The sequence below is a fragment of the Sceloporus undulatus genome, chromosome 8 (assembly GCF_019175285.1).
Source record: "Sceloporus undulatus isolate JIND9_A2432 ecotype Alabama chromosome 8, SceUnd_v1.1, whole genome shotgun sequence".
In the NCBI taxonomy this organism is placed as follows: Eukaryota; Metazoa; Chordata; class Lepidosauria; order Squamata; family Phrynosomatidae; genus Sceloporus; species Sceloporus undulatus.
Genome location: NC_056529.1, coordinates 28,104,402 through 28,124,184, shown reverse-complemented (window position 1 = coordinate 28,124,184; position 19,783 = coordinate 28,104,402). Strand labels below are relative to the sequence as shown.

At 45.5% G+C, this 19,783-nt stretch overlaps 1 protein-coding gene across 1 annotated transcript in view; it reads left to right on the top strand.

Moving 5' to 3' along the window:
- Positions 1 to 1,431: 1,431 nt before the first annotated feature.
- Positions 1,432 to 19,783, top strand: part of RNF216 (ring finger protein 216) — a 74,257-nt gene continuing 55,905 nt past the window's right edge. Inside the window, 7 exon segments of the mRNA XM_042437715.1 lie at positions 1,432 to 1,589; positions 11,107 to 11,235; positions 12,090 to 12,229; positions 14,741 to 15,562; positions 19,056 to 19,132; positions 19,481 to 19,583; positions 19,747 to 19,783. The exon segment at positions 19,747 to 19,783 is cut by the window's right edge and continues 8 nt beyond it. Of these exon segments, the coding sequence (XP_042293649.1) occupies positions 11,169 to 11,235; positions 12,090 to 12,229; positions 14,741 to 15,562; positions 19,056 to 19,132; positions 19,481 to 19,583; positions 19,747 to 19,783 (1,246 nt within the window). The 5' untranslated portion in view covers positions 1,432 to 1,589; positions 11,107 to 11,168.

The window sequence follows — 19,783 nt, the reverse complement described above, 5'->3', positions numbered from 1 at the left end:
GCTCCAGTACCTTCACTGGCTGCCAGTCTGTTTCCTGGCACAGTTAGGAAGAGTAGCAGCTAATACTCCAGAGGAGAGGATCGAAGTCCAAACTGACCTGAATAGATTAGAAAACTGGGTCAATGCTAACAAAATGAATTTTAAATACAGAGAAAGGTAAGGTACTGCACTTTAGGGCGGAAAAATGAAATGCATAGATATAGGACAGGGGACACCTGGCTTAAGGAGACTCCATATGAAAGGGAGCTAGGAGTCCTAGTGGACCACAAGTGGAACATGAGTCAACAGTGTGATGTGGCAGCTAAAACGGCCAATGCGATTCTAGGCTGCATCAATAGAAGTATAGTGTCTAGATCAAGGGAAGTGATAGTGCCACTGTATTCTGCTCTGGTCAGGCCCCACCTGGAATAATACTGGATCCAGTTCTGGACACCACAATTGGAAAAGGACATTGAGAAACTGGAGCCATGTGTCCAAAGGAGGGTGACTAAGATGGTGAAGGGTCTGGAAGCCATGCCTTATGGCTGGGTATGTTTAGCCTGGCAAAGTGTTACGAGGTAACATGATAGCCCTGTTTAAATGTTTGAAGAGATGTCATATTGAGGATGGAGCAAGCTTGTTTTCTGATGCTCCGGAATACAGGACCTGGAACAATGGATGCAAGTTCCAGGAAAAGAGATTCCGCCTCAACATTAGGAGGAACTTCCTGAGAGTAAGGGCTGTTTGAGAGTGGAACACACTCCTTCCTTGGAGTGTAGTGGAGTCTCTTTCTTTGTTGGCTGTCTTTAAGCAGAGGCTGGACAGCCATTTCTTGGGGATGCTTTGATTGAGAGTTCCTGCATGGCAGAAGAAGGGGGTTGGACTGGATCAGGGCCCTTGGGGTCCCTTCCAACTCTAGGAGTCTATGATTCTAATTCAAACTGGTTGTGACCTATGACCTCTATAGCAGTGATTCCCAAACGTTGGTCTTCCAGATGTTTCGGGACTCCATCTCCCAGAATTCCTGACAGTTGGCCAACCTGGCTGCGGCTTCTGGGAGTTGAAGTCCCAAAGCCTGGAGGACCAAAGTTTGGGAACCACTACTTTATAAGTTTAGGGTCCAGGGCATCTGAAAGTTCCTATCTTCCCAGATGGAGTTGGCTTAAAGGTTAAAGCGGCTCCAGACCGGGTTATTTCTCCACTGTGGACGCAGCCAATAACAAGGAGCCATGACTTGAGGCGCCTGGGAAATACATAAACGAGCGAGAGAAGCCCGGCTTCCGCCTCTGAGGACTCGGGGGCGTCACGTGACCCCTTCCCTCGGGTCTCTATGATGCGCGTGCCCCGAGAGAGCGGCGTCGACGCAAGAGGCCGCTCTGTCCCCCTGGCTTGGCTCTCTATGGTCCCTGGACAGTTCTCTCTCTCGCTCTTCCCTCTTCCGCCTCCGTGGGTCACGTGGGAGGGGGGCGCGCGGCGAGGGCCGAGGCCGGAAGGAGCCTGAGACAAGCCCCGGTCGGTCTCTGGCGAAGGAAGGAAGGAAGGAGGTCTGAGGGGAGGCCTGGACGGAGAGAGGCAAGAAGGAAGGAAGGCAGGCCGGCCGGCCCTGGCTGGTGAGTGAGCGGCCGCCTCCCCCTCTGCCCTCCTTGGGACCCTTCCTCTCCCTAGGGCTCCCCTCTCTCCCTTCTCCTGCCCCACCTTTCCTCCTCTCCCCTGGTCTCCCCTTCCTCCCCACAGGAGCCCCTTCTCTACCTGCCCCACTTTCCCTTGGCAACACTCCTTTCCCCTCTTCTCCCCTTTAGCCCCTCTCTCCTCCCTCCTTTTGTCTTTGCCTCACTTTCCCTTGGCAGCGCCCCTTCCTATCTCCCCCTCTGTTTCTCTAAGGAAGGGGTCTCCCTTTTAGCCCCTTCCTCCCCACAGGACCCCTCCTCCTCCTCCTGCCCCACTTTCCCCTGCCAGCGCCTCTCCTTGATCTCTTTCTCTTGTTTGCCCCAGGAGGAGAGCTGCCCCTGTTCCCCTTTTAGCCCCTTCCTCCCCACAGGACCCCCTTCTCTCCCTCCTTTTGCCTCTGCTCCTTGGCAGCACTTTTGGTCCCCTCTTCCCTCCTTTAGCTCTCTCTCTTCCTCCTCTTATGTCTGCCTCAGGAAGGGGGCTTCCCTAGCCTCCCCTTCAGCCCCTTCCACACTACAAGACCCCCTTCTCTTCCTCTTCTTGCCTCTGCCCCACTTTGCCTTGGCCACACTTTCCCCTCTCCCTGCCTTGGGAAAGGAGCTCCCTTCTTCCCCAAAGGACCCCCTCCTTCCCCTTCCAAGCATTGGGGTCTTTTCGACCCAGTCCTGCCTTCTCAGGATGCGCCTGATGGCCTCAGTCTTGGCTTCCAGGGAGAGTTCAGGCTTGACCTGCTTGAGATCTCTTTGCCTTCTTGGTCTCCTTATAGCTGCCCCCATTTAGGCCCTACTTATTATCAGCACCATCTTTTTCTCTCCTAGGTCTCCTTCATTCCTACCTTCAGTTTGCCTTCTCTGACTCTGCTGCATCCACACTGGAGGAATAACCCAGTTTGGCACCGCTTTTTGTTGTCTGACACTTTGCTATGGAATTCTGGGAGTTGGAGTTTGTTGTGGGGCCCAGAGCGGAGCAAAGCTCCGTTCTGGGCCCCACAACAAACTCCAACTCCCAGAATTCCATAGCATTGAGTCAGAGAAGAGTTAAAGCGGTGCCAAACTGGGTTATTCCTCCAGTGTGGATGCAGTCCCAGTAGGCAGACAGAAGACTCCTCTCCACAACCCACACCCTCTTGGCTTGGCATCTCCCCTTATTTCTCACCCTTGCAGCCCCATTGACCACAACGCTTCTCTCTTCCAGCCAGTTTCCCTTGTCTGCTGCCTCCTTCTCCACCTGTTTGTACCTAGTCCTCTTCTTTGCTCCTGCATCATCATCATCATCATCATCATCATGGAGAAGTTGTAGCCCAGTAGAAGCAATGCATGCTCTGTTGGCAGAAAGCCCCAGTTCCAAGCCAAGGTGTTTCCAGGTAGGGTTGGCAAAACCTGGGAGAGCTGCAGACATGGTTGAACCAAACGAACCAATGGTCCAGAAACAGTAGAAAGCAGATTCTTATACCTTCTTGACCTTCCTGCCTGCTTTGCGTCTTTTCCCTGTTCGCACCATTTCTGCCTTCTGTGTCATTAACTTCCTGTCTTTTTGCTCCAGCTTTTCCTAGGGCTTCTTTGTCAGCCTCTCTGATCTTGTTTATAGGCCTGTTACAGACTGCAAAAATAAAGCTGCTTCGGGTCTCTTTGGAGATATGCTATTTAAATGATGCATGGGTCCTAAGAGTCCGAAGGTCGTGCCAAAGCCACACTCCATTCCTAAGCACTGGAGTGCAGCTTTGGTGCAGCTTCTGGATTCTTAGGGTGCATGCATCATTTAAACAGCATACCTCCAAAGACCCGAAGCAGCTTTATTTTGGCAGTCTGTAACAGGCCTTACTTTAGGCAGCCCAAGTTTGTGCGCTTAGAACCTTAACCTTCAGCCTCCATACCTGCCTTGTCCTTTTGCCCATCTAGTCTCATCCCCCTTCTTTCCTTTCTTTCGGTTCTCCTTTTCATCTCCCAGCTGCCTTGTCTTCCACCTGTTCCCAAAGTCAGTCTTATGTCCTCTCTGATACCTCCCCCATTCCCTTTCCTCTTTGCTCTTTTCTTTCCCAAGGCTATTTCATTCCTCCTTGGGGGGGGGAAAAAGCCCACTATTGCTCATTGTCATTGCAAGGTTACACTCCCAGTTTCAACGCAGGATCAAAATCTGTCCCCATTCATGGGCTGGTTGTGTATACAGAGAAAGTATAGCAGCAGTCTATTCCTGATGTGGGTGAAGTGGGAGATGATAAGGACATGGGACTTTGGGGGAGATGGCACTGTGGCTTCAGAGATGGCACACATTGTGTGGGTGACCTTGGCAGACTGAGTGTGCGTTTCTTCAGAGATGACATGGTTCTGTGGGAACCTTGTTCTGCTAGCATTTGGAAGGGAGAACTTTGTTTTTCCCTTTCCAAATCTATAACTCGATAACATAATGAAGCGTGAGAAGCAGTTAGGTTAGGAGAGAGGAGTGTTTAGATTGCTTGTTCACATTTATCTGGTAGTAAGTAAGGCCTGCTGAACTCTGGGGGCTATATTCTCAATACACTTGCATGGCATTCCACTGATTATACTGATGAAGAACATTATTACCCTGGATTCCCCCCCCCCCTTTGATGCAGTTGTGTTGCTGCATATGCTGTTGTTGCATGCCTTCAAGTCATTTCCAACTTATGGTGACACTTAAGGCAACCCTATTATTGGGTTTCCTTGGCAAGATTTGTTTAGAGCAATGGTTCTTAACCTTCCTAATGCCGCGGCCCTTTAATACAGTTCCTCATGTTGTGGTGACCCCCAACCATAAGATTATTTTTGTCTTGGTTCCTAAGACCATCGGAAATGGTCTTAGGACCTTCTCTGCTGGAAAGGGACGTATCTCAGGTAAGTACTAACGTTCCTTTTTCCATTAGTCTTGGGCGGACCCTGTGAAAGGGTTGTTTGACCCCCAAAGTGGTCGCAACCCACAGGTTGAGAACCGCTGGTTTAGAGGAAGCTTGCCATTGCCTTCCCCTGAGGCTGAGAGTATGTGGTTTGCCCAAGGTCACCCAATGGGTTTCATGGCTGAGCTGAGAACCCTGGTTTCCAGAGTCGTAATCTAGCCCTGAAACTACTATGCCATGCTGGCTCTTCTATCTGTCTTCTGTCTGTAGTATTTATACTCCACTCTTCAGCCACAAAGGCTCTCAGAGCAGCTTACAATTATTATCATTATTATTATTATTTTAATTTAATTTCCCTGCCCTCAGGCTTACAATCTAAAAAGACATGACACAAAAGGAGAAGCGAATGGTGGTGGGGAAGGGATCCAGTTCGCTGGTTCTTCTCTCCCTCTGGGGCAATGGCCACAGCAGATTTATCTATCTATCCATTACATATACAGCTTGAGTCTCCTTCATCCGAAATTCCGAAATACTCCCAAAACCAAACTTTTTTTCAAGGGTGGCTGAGATAGTCACACCTTTTCTTGCTGATAGTTCAGTGTACACAAGTTTTGTTTCATGCACAAAATTATTAAAAAATATGGTGTATAAAATTACCTTCAGGTTGTGTTAATAAGGTGTATGTGAAAGATAAATAAATTTCATGTTTAGGCTTGGGTCCCATCTCCAAGATATCTCACTATGGGCTCATACAGACAGGCCAAAATAAAGCTGCTTCAGGCCACTTTGGAGGTATACTGTTTAAATGATGCATGCATCCTAAGAGGCCAGAAGCTGTGCCAAAGCTGCACTCTAGTCCTTAGGACTGGATTGTGGCTTTGGTGTGGCTTCCAGCCTCTTAGGATGCATGCATCGTTTAAACAGTATACCTCCAAAGTGACCCGAAGCAGCTTTATTTTGGCCTGTCTGTATGGGCCCAAAGTGTATGTAAATAGTGCAAAATTCACAAATATCTGAATTCCAAAACACTTCTGGTCCCAAACGTTTTGAACAAGGGAGACTCAATCCATCCTTTCCCAAGTTTGGGTCCACCCAGATTTTAGGCAGCGTTGGCCATCCTTTTCAGCCGTTTGCTGTGGAGGCTGGCAGTGATGATCTACAGCTGCACCAGAGACCTTGTCCTCCTACACTGACAACATTTTGTTGCTGGAGACAGCAATCCTCTGCCCTGCCTCAAGTGTGGCATGAGGGTTTGTTTCACAAGGAGTACTGTATGTCGATTGACAGATCTCGCGCGTTGTGAAATGCTTCGTGTATGAAACGCCATCAAGGATAAGCTGAGAGAGCGCTTTGCAATATGGCAAAATAGTAGCTTTAAAACCTGTATTGAAATGCTGTGAAAATGTGTGTGTCTGAACAGTGGGCCTGTCACTATCTTTTAAGTAGCTCATTCTTTTCTTCTTCATCATCCAGTTAACTCCCCTATTGTGTATATTACCTTTTAACTGTTTTGTTGTGGCATATGCCAGTGTAAGAGTTTTATTTATTCCTGGACGTAGCTCTTTAGGGCAGAGCCAGCTCCAAATTTGAGGAGATGCTCAATAAAGTGTCCTCTGGGGTAGTGCTGAGGAGGCTATAGTGGTGCTTCCACTTGATGGTAGATGGCCAAGTAACAGCATGCTCTGTTGTTTAGGAGCTTTTAAATTTGCTACTGTGCCCTGGAACAAGAAAAGGCCATAGCCACTGTGGAAAATTAAGAAGCTCAACTCCAAGCGCCCCAGCACTGGAAATTGGGACCCTACTACAGACATCACAACAGTTTCATTCTAGGATGATGGATACTGATTCTAGCTTTGCTACAGAGTCTTTCCCAACCCCTCCTATTCACCTTCTGCTACTTCTCTTCTTACTTGGAGATGCTGGGCAGCAAATCTTTTGTTTGTGCTAAGCTGGGTCTCCTTCATCTCTTCCCACACATGGGCTAGTCAGATAAGTCTGCAATTTTTACAGACCCATAAATATTTATTACCTTTCCTGCCTAGATATATTTACTTTACTTATATGTGGCACTTGAATTGCCTGCAAGTTGGCTAAGGTAGGACAATGTCCAGGTTACAGGAGTTACCTTAACTAGCTGTCCAGATACAGTCCTTGCTTTCTGATGACCAGTTCAGTAGAGAGTATTGGAGAGGAAAAAACCATCTATGTGTCTAAAATCACCTATTGCATATAGTTCTAGATACTCATCTCTTCCAACCATCCCAGTTCTCTCCAGACTGAGAGCAGCTCAATATACAGAACTGAAGAATGGGCCTCAGGGCTGTTGGGTGTGTGAATGGAACAATTGGGTGTGCTACTGCTAGTAAAGATGACTTCAGATCATGTGCAGCTCTTCTGGGAATGGAAGATGGTGTAGAATTGAGGACAGTAGCTTGCTCCTCCCTGCTCCAAGGATGCCAAGTCTTATGGGAAATCAGCCTTCTGGGAAGCAACAGTGGTTCTGGCCCCCTTTGTGCCCATGTCGCATGTCAAGCAAAAATGCCTTGGAGCCAAAACAGAGGCATGGACTTTCTTGTGTCATTTACAGATAAGAGTGGGGAAGGGATAAGCCTTCTCAGAACCATCTTCTATGATGAGGTATACAGTTCTGGGAATTGGGAGGGAGGTATGAAAGTTGATATTTTGAAATATTATAAACTGTATGCGCAGTCAGCAGGACATAAGTCATTTTAATTTTTTTAAGCATTATTTCAGATCTCTCTTGTTGCTGCAGATGGAAACTGGCCTGTTTGAATGCTGGATCACCAGGGGAGATTCCACACACACACAAATCTAGCACAGCGGGGGGAAAGTGTTAAAGTGTTCTGCCTAGCTTTTTCCCTGTCTTCTTTTGTTTTTGTCGTCAAGCTTTTTTATCGCGTAGCATTGGAATAGGCACACATGCTCCTACCTGTCGTCTGAAGTGTTCTCACGTGATTGTACTGCATGCAAAATTAAATTGGGCTTATTCACTCTTGGCTTTATAATGTGTCTGTTTGCTGCCAACTTTTCCCTTTCTAGATGGACGAGGCATGCTGGAATTGAGCGTGCTTTAAGCTATTGGTTTTATTGGCTTAGCTTGAAGAGACAATCTTCTTCAGCCTTGTTGTGGAAGGAATGGCTAGATGAAGACTTTAAACTGAGGGGTTTAAATAACTGTTAGCTGTTATCATAATAAGGAAAGAATACATCTTTTATTAAATGGCATGTTGTTGAGATTTGTTCTAGGCAGGCTATGACCTTGTTAACAGAAGGAGTTTGTTGCAGGGGCCAGTTCTAACCACTGTTGCTTCACGCAGGCAGCTGCAGGGATTTGGATGGAGCAGCATCAGTTGCAAAGGAGCTCAAGTGTGTCTGGGTGATGGGAATTCAACTCACCACATAGCATTATCTGCAGCTCATTGAATGTTCCCTCCTGATGGAAAGGTTCAGGGGCAGCAGCTGTTGAAGTTGCAGAAAGACCAAAGTTGTATCTTTGCGAGGCATCCTGGCACAAATGCATTTTCCTTTATTTTCGCCTTCTCTCATTTTTGAATGTTATTTAAACCATCAGCCAAAGTAATTGGTGCTCCTTGATCATCCATTTCCTGACATGGTTTGAGCTTCTGCTTATGGCCTTCAAAACCCAAGAGTTTTGGGCAAGGATGTTTAAAGGAACATCTGGTTTCTCCCTCCCCTCTCTCTCAAATACCTGTCTGTTTTTTGGGACTGCTTGAGAAACCTTTCCTGCCTGTCTTCTTTATACCAGCCGTACCTTTGATAGTACAGTGCCTTCTTTGTGGCCGTGCCAGGTTAGGAAAGAAATTAATGCTTTCTTAATTATTTTTGGCACCTTTTAATTGGGATGCACATTGGCAAGCATGTTAAAATCTTCCCAGCTAAGTTGTTCTGGAATTTTACCTGGCCCTCTGTTCTTATTATTAGTTCTCTTGGACACTGTCAAGTGGCAAGGTAAGTTCAAAATGGATGCAAAGGTTGAGATAAGAAATGTGTCTTCAGTTGAAAGTCTTCACTGCTGTCACAGTTCTTTTGGTGTGAAGCATCAGCACCTGTTAGGATCAGGGATTGGTGTTGTTTCAATCCCTATTGATTTTCATTTTCTTCAAAGGAGATATGAGATATCCTTTACTCTTTTAAACTAGCTTTGTAAATACTTCTATACATGTCCTCGTTTTCATCTGTGAAATGTTGGAATGCATGATATTTAAGTGGAAATTGACATAGATTGTAGGGTTGTAGTGGAGGTAAAAAGAAGGTATTTTACACAATTTACTGCCTTCCTGCAAAATTTGTCCCTGAAGCAGCTAACATCATGGAATCATGGAAGAAACCAGAAGGAGCAACCAGTCCAACCCTATTCTACTATACAGAAATACACCATTCAAGCCTTCCCTGTGACATTCGATGGCCATCCAGCCTCTGTTTAAAGACCTCCAAAGATGGAGATTCCACTCTAAGGGAGTTTGTTCCACTGTTGAACAGCTCTTACTGTCAAGAAGTTCTTCCTAATGTTGAGGTGGAGTCTCTTTTCCTGTAGCTTGCATCCATTGCTCTGAATCCTAGTCTCTGGAGCAGCAGAAAACAAACTTGCTCCACCCTCAATATGACACCCCATCAAATACTTAAACAGGGCTGTCATATCACCTCTTAACCTTCTTGAATTGTGGTACCCAGAACTGGACACAGTTTTCCAGGTGAGGTCGGACCAAAGCAGAATAGAGTGGCACTATTCATTCCCTCAGTTTAGACATCATACTCCTATCAATTCTGTGCATACTGAGATATTGGGACATAAACAGGCCTGTGTTTACATACAGATTGAGTCTCCCCAATCTGGAAATCTGAAATCCTCCAAAATTGTCCACATGGGTGGCTGAGATAGTAACACCATTCCTTTCTGATCGTTCACTGCACACAAACTGTATTTCATGCACAATAGTATTAAAAATATTATTTATAACATTACCTTCAGGCTATGTTTATAAAGTGTAAACGAAAAATGGACCGATTTCATCTTTCGATAATACACCAATATTCCAAAATCTGAGATCCAAAACTCTTCTGGTCTCAAGTATTTTGGATAAGGGAGACCCAATCTATAACAGTTTTCTGTGTGCAGTTTTACTTGCTAGTTCGATTTCTGGGAACATGGGTGTGTGCATCCACCCCAGCTTGTAAATTATGCTGCCAGCATTGTTTTAAAGATTGTCCTGTGTGGCTTTCTTGCCCTGAAGCTCTGAGAACTTTCAGTTTCAGTTCCCCAAAAGCATGCATACTTGGCTTAGTCAGAGGTTTAGTCCTGTTGTTACTAAGATAATTTCCCCTTTCAGCTGGGACCGGACAGAGGCTTCAGCATGATGACAGGCGCTTGTTTTCTTCTTTGGGGTTTGCTCCATTAACTCAGCACATTCCATTTTAGCCACATGAACGTTCTCAGTATAACTGGTAACCTATTGGCCGATGCGACTGCCTATGAGAGAAAAGAGTTGACAATATTGTCTCCACTGGAGAGGCTGGGAATGTTACTCTGTCCGCATAAAGGTTCAGAATCTTCCTCTTGGCATGGCTTCTACTCTTGCTGGCTAGGGAATTTGGGGAATTGTAATCAAAAAAGTAACCTTTGCAAGCTTTGGTCCTGTGAAAGGGGAAAGTAAAGCATTCCAGGAATCATAACTACACTAACATGGGTGGCTGGATCAAGTGGGCTTCAATATTTAGTTAGTCGATGTGTGCCTCCAAGTTGTCTGTCGACTTATGGTGGCCCCATGAATTTCATAGGGTTTTCTTAGGCAAGGTGATTTTGCCAGCTCCTTCCTCCGAAATGTAGCCTACAGCACCCAGTGTTCATTGGCAGCCTCCCATCCAAGTATAAACCAGCGCTGACCCAATTAAATAACATAAGTGTTTCTGAGGAAAAGGAAGGAATCCCAGTAGAGTATCTTATATTAACCTTAGGAGCTATTGGTGTGGAAACTTCTTTAGTTATTGAAGTGATGGGAAGCAAAGTCTATGGCAGAGGGACCCAGAGATGGTGTATGGGATGGTGGAGCTTTCATAGGTTTGCTTTGGAAAAAGATCAATACCCAAAAGAGCACTTGTGCTGATAAATTGGGTTTTCCTGGGTTTAGGCCCCCCCCCATCCCCACTGTGGGGACTAAAATTTCTAATTTCCAGTGAAACATGAGAATTTTTCAATTTTCGTCCTTGCACATCTGTTTAGAGGTCAGTCCCAGTGTTGTTTTTATACAGCATAGGATTCTGTAGTCCTAAGGTAGGCAAATTTGTGTCGAAAATTAGATTCTGTGCTTGTGTGGTAGATCTTCAGGTAAATAGAAGCCTTGCTTGTGAGTGGATTAACAATTGCATATGGGATTATTGTATATTTGGACAAGGATTTTCTATGTGTCTTTGAGCAGCCTTTCAATTAACACCAGCATTTTAAAGAATAACTATGAATTTTTGCTCTGCTGCTGATCTTCATTAAGGTGATGGAAAGCAAACATTGTGTAGAACTCTGTCTGGAGTTTCTACCATGTACAGAAAAGTCAGATATGTCTCTTCTTTTTTTCTAGGTGCTCTTGAAGGAGTGAGTGCCATGCTCAGGTGTTGGCCCTTGAGTGCATAGTTTTCTAACATGGAAGAGGGCGGTGGAAATGAAGAAGTCATTGACTTGAATAGTTTCCAGAGCCACCGAGGGAAAGGTAAGTTAGCCAGACAAGATTCTGAACTATCAAGATATATCATTGAATACTAAAGTTTGGATTGTCCATGCCATTGTGTTTTCAATTTCTGTGTGAAGAGAATCAACTCGCTTGAAATGTGGTGATGGAGAAGAGTTGTGGAAATACCATGGACTGCTAAAAAGACAAATATAAATGGGTTTTAGAACAGATCAAGCCTGATCTCTCTCTAGACTCCAAATGACCAAACTGGGGCTGTCATACTTTGACCGTATCCTGAGTAGACATGACCCACTAGAAAAGACAATAATGTTTGGTAAGGTAGAAGGAAGTGGAAGAGGAAGACCCCATTCCAGGTGGATAGACTCAGTCAAGGTAGCCAGGGCCCTGAGTCTGCAACACCTGAGCAGACCTTTGGATGATAAAATGACTTGGAGGCTTCTCATTTATGGTGTGACCGTAAGTTCTTTAGAAGCTTTGGTTTCCATGGTGGTCTCAGTGGCTATCAACCTTCCACTGCAAATGGAGTTCAACTCTTGGCCTCCCTCCTCAAATTGAATCTTTCTCACAAGGCTTACTTGATTTTCACAGGTACATTCTGGCATCTGCAGTTGTTTTGCTACCATTTGGGGCAATAGCATCTTAGCGGCACTGAAGATTTGTGTGTGTGTTGTGTACCCTTGATCTGACAAGTCTTGACAAGGGACGAATGGCAAGCTATTCTAGAGTTAGTGCCCTTGAGTTCCTCTTCCACCTTATTACAATGCAAACTCAGGAAACATATTTCAACGTGGAGCCATAAGAAGTAAAGAATAAATATTTATGAGCTGCTGTAATGCTTCAGCTGGTAGATAAGTGTGTCCTCCTTCCTTCAGATAGGATTAACCACAGAGACGAGGGGCTTATCACCATATCTGACTCCTCGGATGAAGAAGTGCCTGTGATGCTAGACGTACCTGTTCATCGGCAGTGGGAAGATGAGGAGGAAGATGATGATGTAGTCATCTTGATGGAGGTAAGTCTCCCCCACTCTATTTCACCAATATTTCCAGTGGACAACAATAAACTGGTATATATCTTGTACCATCTGTGTTTTTTTCTTACGTTTATTCACCAAGAAACTATAAATCTTTCCAATTTTCACTTTAAATACAAAATACAGTAGAATACGTATTTCTTTGATGGATTAATATAGAAATAGAAGGCTGGATGTATTGTTTACCAGATTACTAATGCCTGTGAAAATTCTATTGCAAGTTTTAATTCAGTGTTTTTAATCTGGCTTTCTGCAGCTATTTAGGAGGTTTATCCTGCCATCATAATGTAGGTTATAATAAAATATAAACTGAGCAATAGCGGCACAAATCCATATCTTTTCTCTCATTCTGAAATCATTTTTGTTTGGTGTCTGGATGTCTGCCTGACAAAGGTTTGCAGAACTTCCTAAAACGTAACAAGGAAGGACAGTGAGCTTCTTTTAGGCAATTTGTCTCACAATCTTTCAACTATTGCATTAAAAAAACCAACCCTGTTCTTTCCTGCTAATGATTTGGTCGAGGAATTTCACAGCCTAAATCCAGTTGTTAATCCCAACTAGAGAAGACCAACTGGATCAATTCCTGAATCAATAGGTCTTCTGTGGCTGGGACTAGCAATTGGATTTAGTCCCTCATGTTCTGAACAATAAAATGTTGTGCTATTTTAACACAGACTGTCAAACCCCTTCCCAGAACTGTTTTGTTACTCTTTCAAAACTGGCTCAGGCTAGGGTCATTCTGAACCCCAGAGAAAAGAGGAGACACTTTCTGCTTCTCTTTTTTACCTCTTGAAACCTAGATTGTTGCTTTAGCTATTGGTAAGTTTCTTGCTGTTTATTGGGGGCGGGGGGCTGTGGTAGTTACTTATAGTAACATCATTCTTAAAAACATCTGAAAAATGTGCAAGCACCCATAACCCATACTGGTCTCAGTCGTCAGTGTTTCCCTCCTCTCTTCCTCAGTCACATATTGACAACCGTTGGCTGTTAGATCGCAAGGTCAAACTAAAATCTGAATGTGCATGTAGCAAAGTACTTATGATTCATTTCACATTTTTTTGCTGCTTTGTGTAAGCCACTGTTGCATGCAAAGAATGTATGATTCTTTGGAAGAAAAGATCCCCACAAAAGTAGTCTAGTGTGATAACTGGTAGTGTTCCCCCCCCCCCCTAGTATTGCATATTCTGACTTTTTTTGGAGAGGGCACAAGATGTTTATTGCATCTGTTTTATTTATTTTTAATAAGTTGTTAATCTTTTTTAAAAAAATCCCCTTCCCTAAAAAACCCTCTGAACTGTGCACATGACGTCTCTTGCGCCCATTTGTCCTCTCAGTGGGCATGTGAGGTGGGTAGGCTGGGATATAGTGACTGATATAAAACCTCTCACGTTTACCATAGATTCCTGGCTGAGGTAGAACATCCTGAGCCCAGGCTGACATTCTTTGCCATTTATAATCTGTCATGAGATAGACAGCCTGTAAGGCAGTTTGAAAGCCTGTAGTAAGGTAGAAAGACAGGGCGTACCTATTTAAGGCGGTATCCAGACCGGCGCAAAGCGCCAGCCTGGATACATGCTAGAGTTGCCTCGAGGCGACCTTTCCAGACACCCCACAACCCTAGCACGTACCTGCGGCGTTGTAATGGCAGTGCCCTGTCTACATGGGCACCGCCATTACGACCTCACGGCTGCGCTGCCTCCAAATGGAGCAGCATGGGCATGACACGTGTGCGCCGCTGCAGGGCGCTTGTGGCGCCCTTTCAGCGGCGCCGGAAGGAGCTCCGTTTTGGAGCTCCTTTTGCCGTCTGTGTTGCTGGCGCAGCCTTTACACAGCTGCGCCAGCGACACAAAAGAGAAAGGGTCTGAGTGGCCCCTTTCTCTGCCTCCCTGCCGCTGTTGGGGTATCCTTGGGGCATGAAGTCCCAAGGACACCCCTTTCCAGGCCATGAGGAAACGGCTTTTTGCCCCTTCCCTGAGGCCAGGAAAAGCGGCAGATCGGGGCCTCCGGGGCTGCAGCTGTGGCAGCTCAGGCCCCGATCCGTCGGGAAAGGGGCAGGTGCATGCTGCCTCTAAGGGGCAGTCTGTATCCCACCTAAATTAAATAGATCAGATATAAATCTTTGTTCAGTAGAAATGTGTAGTCTGGGACTGAGGAACCTGTGGCCCTCCAGCTGTTATTTTACACAATAATAATCATACTAATAATAAACTTTATATTTACCCTGCCTCTCTATCAAAAGGCAATCAAGGTGGGTTACAAATCAAAGAATCCATACAAAACCTAATATCCTAACTATTCCTTCCCTCCCCAAAAACATCAATTGACCATTAAAATAATCCATTAAAAATAGACAAAGCAAGCTTACCCCATCAGCCCCAACCAGCTTGGCCATCTGTGAAGGTTGATGGCAACTGCAGTTTGTTAACACCTAAATAGTCTCGGGCTCCCTACCTCATCTTAGGCTAACTGCTTCTTATGTCCATTTTAAAGACGGCATCAAAGAAGCTGCTGCGTCCCAATGTGATCCGGCCGGCTGCTCCATGGCAAAGTGTTAAGTCAGGGGAAGGTGGATCTAAAGGTGATGTGACAGCAGGGCCTCATGATGGACAAAAGGTGAGGACTCCTCCTTCTCCGAGGCGACATGGAGCTCGCCGGAACTGTGCAAAGACAAGCAGTGTGGCACTGGACAGACATGAAAATGAGGTCTTGGAGCTTCCAGAGTCTCCAGAGCCGGCTGGGCCAAGGGAGGTTGGCGGGACTGTACCCGAGCCTGGGCCCAGTATGGCTAGGACGCGGGAGACGAGGCCCAGCAACAAAAAGGAGATCATCAATGTGGAAGAGGTGGTCTTGATAGCTGATCAGGAAGGACAGGACAAGAGAGATCAAGAGCTGCAGCCAAGGCTAGTGCCAAACCTTGGAGGAGCTGTCCGGTGCATCCAGGAGAACACTCGGCTGGACCATCCTTACTTCCAGCCTGCTGAGAAAGAGGCACGTACTGTAGTCAATCTCCTTTCTCCTCGGCACGTGCCATTGGAACTAGAACTGGGGCCACTGCCAAGGGTATACCAAGAGGAGATCCCTGGGCCTGCCTTTCCCAGGCCAGAACCACAGCAAGATGGAATTCCAGGCCCCGCATCCCCTCAGCTAGCTCACCCGCCAGGAGACAAGGAAGGCCAACAGGCAGCAATAAATGAACAGGCCGGCCCGGCTTTTCCCATCCAGGGGTCGCTGGAGTCTGGCTCCAGTGAAATTCCCAAGCAAGGTGCTGTTCAGCCGGACAAAGACCTCATGGCTCTACTCGTCAGAGAAACAGTAAGTGAGTTGCTTTGCAGGGATGATTCATTTAATGGGAAACAAGATACGTTTCCATTTACTAATTGTTAAAAGTATTAATTGCTTTTCTGTCCACCTCGCTCTCCAAAGCAATGCACAGTAAGACATATTGAAACATTATTTAACAACAGATTAAAAGCAATTTGAATATCCAGTTTTAAAGACCAAAAGCCAGACAGCCTAATATGAGTTTGAGCACCAGTCCAGCAAGTATGGAGTTGGCCCAGTTTTCCTTGAGAAGGATTTCCACAATTGGATTCTGCTCCAGAAAAAGCCCTGCCTCATCTACTCACTAGCCATAGCCTCTTGGAGCGGTGGAGCTCATTACTCGGGTCTCTGCTAAAATCTTAAAACCCAGGCAAGCTGCTGTGGGAGAAGGCATTCTTCTATATATCTGCTCTGTGCCATTTAGGTTGAAGCCAATACCTTGAATTCAACTGAGAAACAAACTGAAAGCCAATGTAATTGGTTCAGGACCCATGACATATAGTCTATAAGCATGAGCCACACAACAGCCTGACTTCTACATTTTGCACAAGCTGTTGCTTTTGAATGCGAAAAGTGTTCAAGGGCAGCTCTGTATAGAACACATTATAGAAGTGTCAATAAATGTAATGGAGACAAATGGAGGTATAAGGGAATAAAATGTGACATTAAATTTCCACATGATCACTGCAGCCATTTTTGCATTGCATATGGAGAATAAGAGGGAAAGTCATTCCCAGATTTACATGCGCTATTCTTTTTGTATATTAACTTACTCTGTTAGCGATCAATTGCAAATCCTAAGCAAGCATGCAAGTGTGCCAGCCCACTTGCTTTATGGAGCCAGGAAGCTGAATGTGAAACATCAATTTCTCTTTTTTAAACATTGTTTTTGGAGAAAAAGAAGTTACTTTGCTCATAGAAGCTGGACATTCAGATATACAGGTTCAGTACCCCTTATTCAAAAAGCTTGGGATCAGGTTTTCATATTTTGGATTCCCCCTCTCCCCACCTCCAGATTTCAGAATACCTGTATTTCCATATACATAATACACAACACAAGTAGCGTAGTATGTGCTGTATTTGCAAGGCTGGAGAGTGACTGAAGTTCTGTGAAATGGTGGGAAACCAACATAGTACTTGGTGTGAATCTGTGCCTTCCACTATTTCACAGATCCTCAGTTTCTCTCCAGCCTCATATCTTGCTTGTTCACTACTTGTGTATGAGATGCAACACTGAGAAAAACTGAGGATCTGAAAGACGAACAAGCAGCAGCACTGCAGCAATTGCCTCGGAGGGAGAAGCAGGTGGCTGGTGGCAAAAGCTTTGGGGTTGTGGTTGTTTTCTGATTTCTGGATAAGGGACATTCAGTCTGTTTATGCAGTAGGCCCTATTGGTGGGCTAGCCATCCATGGATTGGCGCATCTGTGGATGGCCCTGCCCTGGAATTGTCAGTAGTGGTATGTACATGTGGATGCACCAGTGTGGACAAGTAAACATCAGCATTCATTGATAATAATGGGATTTGAGGTCCTCTGATTTTTAGTATCTGCTGGCGGGAGGTCTAGAACTGAACCCATGCTGATATGGAGAGCCAACTGTATCATATGTCAAAATAAACTACGTAGTCACTTACCTGGCTGGTTGTGTTGAGTAAGAACTATCCCCAGGCAAGTCAATATTATAAGTCAGTGCTGTTTATTTCAAAACAAGTACATAACTATGTGGGCAGAAGAGCTATGAAAAATACTTCTGTGCTAGTAACTTCTGACTTTGTTTACATAGCTGCATTACAGAAACTGAAAATGCATTCTGTGTGTTGTGACATGTTTTGCCTGCTGTTTGTCCCAGAGGGGTAGGTTTAAAAAAAGAGCCCTGTAAGAAACATTTTGTGGTGGCTTTCTTAAGAAAAACTGGAACATAGCTTAAGAGAACAATCAAATTATCGTTTAATGAGTGAGTTCTTTCCCCCCTTCAGTTAATTGCATATCTTTTTAGTTCGTTGACGGGAGCTTTAACAGAATGATCTAGAATTAAACATTGAAGCCTCAAGTGTACTTACAACTTGTTGCTACTCAGTCTGCTATTAGTTGTTGTATTCTCTTATTGTCTCTTGTCTAGGGTTGCAATATCCCAGGTTCTACCGGGATATTCACGATTTTTAGCCGTTTTGAATGTCCTGGCTGGGGTTTAGAGCCAGTCCCGGCTCCTCTTCCTCTACCATTGTCTCCTGCTGTGCTAAAAGCATGGCAGTGGTCGCATGCAAAGCCTCGCTGGGCTCGGATAGGGCTCAGGGCAGGGCCTCCATCGCCACCTGCCATGCGGGGCAAGGCTTCAGCTAGCTGGCTGGGCCCCGAGGAGCAATGCCTCCATGGCAAGGCCTCTCTCCTCCAATGGCAGCAGAGCCATGTGGGGGCCAGCTGGCTGTCTGAGACCTTGCGCCACGCAGGAGATGGTAGTGTAGGAGAAGCCTTGCTGTGGGGGCCTCTCCTTGGGGCCCAACTGGCTGGCTGAGGCCCCGCGTGGTTCCTCCGCCTCTGGAGAAGGCCTGCCCGCAGTGGCCTCTCTCCTTGGAGCCCAGCCAGGTTGAGGCGGCAAAGATTCCAGAGAGCCCCCTTCCCTTTGTGATGTCAGGAAGAGCAAGAACCTGGCCCAGGCTGGACTGAGTGGCCAAGAAGGCTTTCTCCTGGGTTGGGCGGTTCGCCCTGTCCTTGCCTTTTACCTGTTGCTCCTGCTGCTCTTGCAAAAGGGAGGCAGGATGCTCCGTAGCAGCAGCAGCCATCGCCAACGCTGCCGCTGCCGCCGCTGCCAAGCACTGACTGCAATGGCAAGCCAGCCCCCATCCTCTTCCTCTTGCACCCTCTTCCCATTATTCCCCTCTAGACTAATCCAACACTTGAGGGAACACACTAGAGAACATGCACTTTTCCCCCCAGAGGAATGTGCCTTTTTTCCACGGGGGTTTGGAGGAGTGGTACTGATTTTATATGTGTGTGTGTAGTAGTAGTAGTAGTAGAGTTGCATTGTTCAATCGAAGAAGCGTAGAATACCTCTCTCTCTCTCTCTCTCTCTCTCTCTCTCTCACACACACACACACACACACACACACACACACACACGTCTGCTTTATTTCACAGTTGCATGGGAAGCCTGCCCTGCTCACATGTTAGTCAGGAGACTTGCTACATAAGCAATTCCCCCTTTGGACAAAAATACTTTAAAGTAAACCTGCTTTAGTGCCTTGGTTCCTCTGCAATGTGTGTGTGTGAGTGTGTTTAAATTCATGGCAGAAATGATCCCAGGTAAACAATAACAACTTTTTAAAAAATAATGTATCGCTTTTTCTCATCTTGGTTGTGTATCATGGATGTACAGACACCAGACTGGAACTCTGTTGCCTATTTTCTATGCACTTGTCATTGAGAATGTGAAGATAATTTTGAATTGCTTGTCAGTCAGAGTGGTATTTCTTTCTTTCCTATCCAGGAAGCAAGGTTTCCAGATGCAACAAAAGAGTACATTGAGGAACTTATAAAAAAGAAAGACTGCTGTGATTTAAACATGTAAGTGTAGAAGCCTTTGTGGTATAATCACAGAGTACCTCTTAATACATAAGATACTTAAGAACTTGTGAATGAACAAACATAGCTTCACTCTGATTTTAGTTGAACTCAATTAGGTGCATTCTCTTAGCTTCTAAGTTTCAGGGAGATAGTTGCTTGATATGTAATGAAACTGTTTTCTGATTTCTCATTGTCTCCTGTTTCACTAGTTTTTCTTAGTTCTGTTTCATCTGTGGCTATCCTGAGTAGTAACCATATCTGTTTGCCAGGGCTGAAGTGTTGTGAAGTGTTGAAGAAACTGTGCTGGTGATGGACCTTTCCCAGTAATTGCCTGTCTTTTCTTTGCAGACTTTGTAATTTTCTTTTGGAAAACCCAGATTATCCAAAGAAGGAAGGCAGAGTGGTGTTAAATCCAAATAGCAGCCTGCTCTCCAGCCAAGATGAGACAAAGGCAAGTGAGAAACTTTAATGTGTACACCCACCTGCAAGTTCAGTAACAGACAGCCCCTGTGTAGGAACATTGAAATCTGTGATAAGCATAGTAAAAGTCTGAGAACACCCTGACTTTCTACTCTCTCACCCCAACTTGCACCCTGGTTCTTTTTTTTTTTTAGGTGCCTAAAGTGGACTACTTTGATTTCTCCAAACTTG